Genomic DNA, 7,450 nt, shown 5'->3' with positions numbered 1-7,450 from the left:
AATAAAACCTAATTGAACTTAGGTTAGCAAGGTTGAAACAGGTTTTTCTCTCACCTCACACTTTGAAAAGTTTGAATGTGGAATTTCCAGTCAAAAGACTTGTTTTTATCTTCAACACACTTTTTGTGTTCATTGACCAAACTATAACTACAAATGTAACAAAAAATTGTTCGCCTGATTTAGTTTTTCTGTTTTTTTATTATAGCCAACCCAGTAGAAATACATAATTTTATAAAGCTTATGATATTATCAATACATTTTTTTACATTAAAAAAATTTATTGATTTTGACTTACGTGTATAAGTCACGCTGTTTGTTCAGCAACTTTTGATGATTATTAAAGGCCTACTGAAACCCACTACTACCCACCACGCAGTCTGATAGTTTATACATCAATGATCAAATATTAACATTGCAACACATGCCAATACGGCCTTTTTAGTTTACTAAATTAAAATTTTAAATTTCCCAGGAGTTTCGTCTTGAAAACGTCATGTAATGATGACGTGTACGCAAGACGTCACGGGTTTTAAGGAAATATGAGCGCTGCACACACACACACACAGCTAAAAGTCGTCTGCTTTAATGACATGATTACACAGTATTTTGGAGATCTGTGTTGCTGAATCTTTTGCAATTTGTTCAATTAATATTGGAGAAGTCACAGTAGAAAGATGGAGTTGGGAAGCTTTAGCCTTTAGCCACACAAACACACGGTGATTCCTTGTTTAAAATTCCTGGAGGTGAAACTTTACTGTGGATCAGAGCGGTCAAGCAAACATGAATCACGACAGAATGTGTACCAGCAGTTTTTGGTGAGAAAATTGTGGTAAAAAGTCCCTTCTTACCGGAGAAAAGCTGAGCTTGTGCTGTCCATAGCTGCCGTCGACTCCCCTGAGACACTGCGGGTCAAGACACCCGTGGACGTACACCTCCGACTATCAGGTACTATTTAACTCACTAAAACACTAGCAACACAATAGAAAAATAAGGGATTTCCCAGAATTAACCTAGTAAATGTGTCTAAAAACATGGGAATCCGTCCCAATGCAATCGAGTTTTTTTTTATTTTATCATTTTTTTTTCTAGTCCGTCGCTATCAATATCCTCAAACACAAATCTTTCATCCTCGCTCAAATTAATGGGGAAATTGTCGTTTTCTCGGTCCGAATAGGACTTTTTGTTGGAGGCTCCCATTAAAAACAATGTGAATATGTGAGGAGCCATTCAAACATGTGACGTCATCGTCTGCGACTTCCGGTAAAGACAGGGCTTTTCTTTTAGCACCAAAAGTTGCGAACTCTATCGTGGATGTTCTCTACTAAATCCTTTCAGCAAAAATATGGCAATATCGCGAAATGATCAAGTATGACACATAGAATGGACCTGCTATCCCCGTTTAAATAAGAAAATCTCATTTCAGTAGGCCTTTAAGTTGTTATTAAAACGTGCTTGCCGATCTGGTCTGTGTTGTCAAAACAAGATGGAAGGAGCGTCGAGCAGCCAAATAATAAGAGTAACACGTAATGAAACATGATTTTGGACACAAGGAGATTCACATCAAATTAAATATGATCGCACTTCCTGCCGAAGTATCAATATTGGATGGTGGCGTATTGATACTGTACTGTACATGCCGCAGAAAAAAATACAGGAGACAATACCAAAGCGGTGTTGAAAGGTGAACGGTCACTCCCCAACTAGGAAATTGATGAGGCCAGTTCTTGGAGAGAGGATGACTCTCTTGACGCTTGCCTGTCTGAGGACTGTCTGTCCCAGTGGACTCTCCATGACCAGCTTCTCCACTTCATCACAGTCCTTGGACACCTGCAGAGGCACCGTTATCCTTCCGCAGGCTTTGTTGTTAATCTGAGGGTGAGAATCCAGAGGCAAATGAAAACGTCAAGATATAAAAACTACAGCAAAGATGGAATGAAAATAAACACATGCGGTGGAGCCACAGAAGCTGTAGTTAGTGGTAGTTATGGGAAGTGTTTAGGGTGACAGCTTTAGAAGCAAGTGTACACAATGAAGGGGGATGTCAAGACTTCCTGTGTGTGATGGTGACTTTGGAAGCGATTAGGAACGGTGGTGTGTGTGTGGTGTGTGTCAAAGACGTCTCAGGCACCTCATGGGACAAACATGATTAGAGGAGAACGGATAAGGAAGCTCCTGTGAGTCAAATCATCATCAGCCAGCTTGTAAGCTCCAACAGATGTACTGCACAGGCTAGCACGCCAGAAGGTAAACATGAAGTATACACACTGCAGTGAAGATATGTCAAGGCGGATTATTTTCAGGTAAAACACAACTTTAAAAACACCAAGAAGTACACATTTATTGGTGCCTCTGTTGTTGTGCATCACACCTTTTTTATGAATTAACAAAAAATTCTGCCACGTGTTTTTGTACACAACATGGCATGGAACTTACTAGTCCAGTGGTTTTCAAACTTCTTTCACCACCTCAGAAAAAAAACTTGGCTCTCCAAGTACCAAAGTAATGACCTGATGAATAATATTTCTAAAGTGCATTTTCTCTGGAGACTAATAGCACTTTTACATAGTGAAACCCATTATTTACATCCTTTAAGTTATATTTAAAAACCAGCATGGGTAGCACTGGCAGCAGGTGAGTAAACTATACATCCCATCCATTTTCTACCGCTTATTCCCTTTGAGGTCGCGGGGGGCACTGATGCCTATCTCAGCTTCAATCGGGCGGAAGGCGGGGTACACCCTGGACAAGTCTCCACCTCATCGCAGGGCCAACACAGATAGACAGACAACATTCACACTCACATTCACACACTAGGGCCAATTTAGTGTTGCCAATCAACCTATCCCCAGGTGCATGTCTTTGGAAGTGGGAGGAAGCCGGAGTACCCGGAGGGAACCCACGCAGTCACTGGGAGAACATGCAAACTCCACACAGAAACATCCCGAGCCTGGGATTGAACCCTGACTACTCAGAACCTTTGTGTTGTGAGGCAGGCGCACTAACCCCTCTTCCACTGTGCTGCCGTGAGTAAACTAAATCAAATAAAACAATTTAAACTGTGATCCCTTTTTTTTTAAATCAGTAATCAAACACTGTAAAGGCTGATAATTGTGTGTGTATGTCTGTACTTGTCATTGTGTGTCAGCTAATCCACATTTATTGTGTGATTATCTGATGAGATAAATTAGAAATGTGCAGGAAATGCCTTTGAAAGCATTCAGACACACAAAAAAACCACCCCTTTTTCACTGCCAAAAGGGACAAGTTAGTACTTGTGTTTTTTTAAATGTAATTTATTTTACATTCATATGTATTTATTTATTTTATTTTTGTTTACCAACAAAATATGTATGAGTTTAGTTTATTTTGAACATGCAAGCATACAACATGATTCATCACAATTTTCAGTTTCTCTTTTCAACATGTTCGAAAAGGAGTAGGAAGATGCAGAGCTTATTAAATCCTACCCCTTTTCTTTTACATAACAGTTGCTAAAACTTTTGTTCACTTCCTGTTCTCAATGTCTTCACATTATATTCCATAAGTAATTAAATAAAAATAAATAAATAAGTAATTGTTGAAGTTTTATTCCATACGATGAGATAAGTAAGATTATTTTGAGAATGAAAGAATGAATGGGTGAATAAATTCAAAATGTTTATCATGATTCTTCTTTTTTGTACTTTGTACACACTTGAAGTTTGAAGGGTTTCTTGAAGTGGATCATATTAGTACATTGTTTGATTTCTATTGATAATCCATTCCATAATTTAATTCCACATACAGATGTACTGAAGGTCTTAAGTGTTGTACATGCGTACAAATGTTTTAAGTTACATTTTTCTCTAAGATTATATTCCTCCTCTTTTGTTGAGAAGAATTGTTGTATATTCTTGGGAAGCAGGTTATAGTTTGCTTTGTGTATAATTTTAGCACTCTGCAAATCCACTATGTCGTGGAATTTCAGTATCTTTGATTCAATAAATAAAGGGTTTGTATGTTCTCTATATCCAACATTATGCATTATTCTAACTGATCTTTTTTGTAACACTGTTAGTGAATAAAGTGGTCTTTTGTAGTTATTTCCCCATATTTCTACACAATAACTCAGATATGGTAACACTAGTGAGCAGTAGAGAATATAAAGGGATTTTTGGTCTAGAACATATTTAGCTTTATTAATTATTGACGTGTTTCTTGCAACTTTATGTTGTATATTTTTTACATGAGATTTCCAGTTCAAGTTTTCATCAATCATTATACCTAGAAATTTAGTTTCCTTTACTCTTTCAATTTCTATTCCGTCTATTTGTATTTGTGTTTGACTTTCTCTTCTACTGTTACCAAATAGCATTATTTTAGTTTTACTGAAAATCAATGATAGTCTGTTGTATGTATATATATATACTGTATATATATATACATATATATATATATATATATATATATATATATATATATATATATATTAATTTGTGTGGATTTGAACATGACATGCAGACGCATAATACACGGACACTCGCAGATGTACGCACGTACTGACTAATCATAGGCTCTCTTCAAAATTACAGCTCATGGATGTATTCATGGACTCTGACTTTAAGAATGGAAATGCTGCTGAATTACAGAACAAATGTTCTATGTTAACAAAGGAAAAATGCCTTCATCTCCAGGATGAAAACAATTAAGATGTGGTGTTTAGTTGGGCGTTTATCCATTTTGTCTTTTGGAAACGAGACAGGCGATGACGTTAACAGTAGTCTTAGGGTGTGTGTGTATTGGTGTGAGCCTACCAGCACAGACATGTCCACAAAGTCAGGAGTCTCCAAGTACTTGGGATCCACAGTGGGCCAGGACTCTGACAGGACGTGTCCTCCCCGCTGGAGAGTGCTGCTGATGGGGTTGTTCACCTTACAAAGACCTAAGCATTAGAAGGAAAGATGGAAACATACCAGTATTGTCACACAATATTGTCTTCACCAAATAGTGGGCCGGGGTGTTTATTTACTCAACTGCAGACAATACCAGGTGTTTATTGTCTATTTGGCGTTTATTTGAGAGGCGGCCTGGCTGTTTGCATATTGCCCATACCGGATCAGGCCCCCGAACAGGTTTTATCCGACCCGTGGGATGAATTTGCTAAGTATAATAAATAACCTGAAATTTTTGAATGAAAGAAAAAGCTGTTCTAAATATGTCCACTGGATGTCACAATAGCAATTCTTTGTATCTTTGTAAATGATGCTACATATGTACAAAATAAACCACATGATGCACCAGTCGAGGAATATGATCAAACTACATAATTAACATCCTGCAATTTGATTTTGATACCATTTTTTTTATCTTGATAGATTGAAAATTAACACCAATGAGTTGACTCATGAACATTATCACATAATTTATTCAGAAAATATAAATAATGACAAATAAAGTATATACACTATTAACCGCAACAGATAATTAAAAAAACAACAACAACATTATAATTTGTACAATTTCAGAATATCGTTGTTCGATCTTTAAACAAAGAAAACAATTTGAGTTTGTCTTTATTTTTAAGTTATCGTGCCGTGATTTTACCAGTCAGGCCCAGTTGGGAGTATATTTTTCTCCATGTGGCCCCCGATCTAAAATGAGTTTGACACCCCTGGTCTACACTGTACATGAATGACTAGGGATCAGTCTAGTGTATACTTTGCCTAATGTCGGCTGGTATAGGCTCCTGCCCACCGCAACAGGATTAGTGACAAAAAATAATAAATACATGTACAGTAGCAATTCCCACAGACATGTTGAATGTCCAGAACGGCCCAAATAGTATTGCAAATTTGCCCGTCCTCTCCCGCAACTCGTTCAGGGGTTGCACTGCACAGCCAATCTTCACCAAAGTTTTTTATTCTGGCTTATGAGTAAAACATCCATTAAAGTACAAACCCCGTTTCCATATGAGTTGGGAAATTGTGTTAGATGTAAATATAAACGGAATATAATGATTTGCAAATCCTTTACAACCCATAATCAATTGAATGCACTACAAAGACAAGATATTTGAAGTTCAAACTCATAAACTTTGTTCTTTTTTTGCAAATAATAATTAACTTAGAATTTCATGGCTGCAACACGTGCCAAAGTAGTTGGGAAAGGGCATGTTCACCACTGTATAACATCACCTTTTCTTTTAACAACATTCAATAAATGTTTGGGAACTGAGGAAACTAATATTTGAAGCTTTGAAAGTGGAATTCTTTCCCATTCTTGTTTTATGTAGAGCTTCAGTTGTTCAACAGTCCGGGGTCTTGTTGTCGTATTTTACGCTTCATAATGTGCCACACATTTTCGATGCGAGACAGGTCTGGACTACAGGCGGGCCAGGAAAGTACCCGCACTCTTTTTTTATGAGTCCACGCTGTTTTAACACGAGCTGAATGTGGCTTGGCATTGTCTTGCTGAAATAAGCAGGGGCGTCCATGAAAAAGACGGCGCTTAGATGGCAGCATATGTTGTTGCAAAACCTGTATGTACCTTTCAGTATTAGAGGTGCCTTCACAGATGTGTAAGTTACCCATGCCTTGGGCACTAAAGCACCCCCATACCATCAAAGATGCTGGCTTTGGAACTTTGCGTCGATAACAGTCTGGATGGTTCGCTTCCACTTTGGTCCGGATGACACGATGTCGAATATTTCCAAAAACAATTTGAAATGTGTACTCGTCAGACCACAGAACACTTTTCCAATTTGCATCAGTCCATCTTAGATGATCTCGGGCCCAGAGAAACCGGCTGCGTTTCTGAATGTTGTCGATAAATGGCTTTCGCTTTGCATAGTAGAGCTTTAACTTGCACTTACAGATGTAGCGACAAACTGTTTTTAGTGACAGTGGTTTTCCGAAGTGTACCTGAGCCCGTGTGGCGATATCCTTTAGAGATTGATGTCAGTTTTTGATATAGTGCCGTCTGAGGGATCGAAAGTCACGGTCATTTAATGTTGGTTTCCAGCCATGCCGCTTACGTGGTGAAGTGATTTCTCCAGATCCTCTGATCCTTTTGATGATATTAATGACCGTAGGTGTTGAAATCCCTAAATGTCTTGCAATTGCACTTTGAGAAACGTTGTTCTTAAACTGTTTGACTATTTGCTCACGCAGTTGTTGACAAAGGGGTGTACCTCGCCCCATCCTTTCTTGTGAAAGACTGAGCATTTTTTGGGAAGCTGTTTTTATACCCAATCATGGCACCCACCTTTTCCCAATTAGCCTGCACATCTGTGGGATGTTCCAAATAAGTGTTTGATGAGCATTCCTCAACTTTATTAGTATTTATTTAGCACCTTTCCCAACTTCTTTGTCATGTTTTGCTGGCATCAAATTGTAAAGTTAATGATTATTTGCAAAAAAAAAACGTTTATCAGTTTCAACATCAAATATGTTGTCTTTGTAGCATTTTCAAC

At 38.0% G+C, this 7,450-nt stretch overlaps 1 protein-coding gene across 4 annotated transcripts in view; it reads right to left on the bottom strand.

The window, feature by feature from the left end:
- The window catches only part of lars2 (leucyl-tRNA synthetase 2, mitochondrial), a 119,526-nt gene that overhangs the window by 1,445 nt on the left and 110,631 nt on the right, over window positions 1-7,450 (bottom strand). For all 4 annotated transcript variants that reach the window (XM_061915876.1, XM_061915877.1, XM_061915875.1 and 1 more), the window contains 2 exons: window positions 4,794-4,921; window positions 1-1,869 (listed from right to left, as the gene is read on the bottom strand). The exon at window positions 1-1,869 is cut by the window's left edge and continues 1,445 nt beyond it. In XM_061915876.1, coding sequence (XP_061771860.1) covers window positions 1,690-1,869; window positions 4,794-4,921 — 308 coding nt within the window. In that variant the 3' untranslated portion in view covers window positions 1-1,689. The remainder of the gene's footprint in view (window positions 1,870-4,793; window positions 4,922-7,450) is intronic.

The sequence above is a fragment of the Nerophis ophidion genome, linkage group LG11, assembly GCF_033978795.1.
Source record: "Nerophis ophidion isolate RoL-2023_Sa linkage group LG11, RoL_Noph_v1.0, whole genome shotgun sequence".
NCBI lineage: Eukaryota > Metazoa > Chordata > Actinopteri > Syngnathiformes > Syngnathidae > Nerophis > Nerophis ophidion.
The sequence above is the reverse complement of the archived record's forward strand: the minus strand, read 5'-3'. Positions and strand labels throughout refer to the sequence as shown.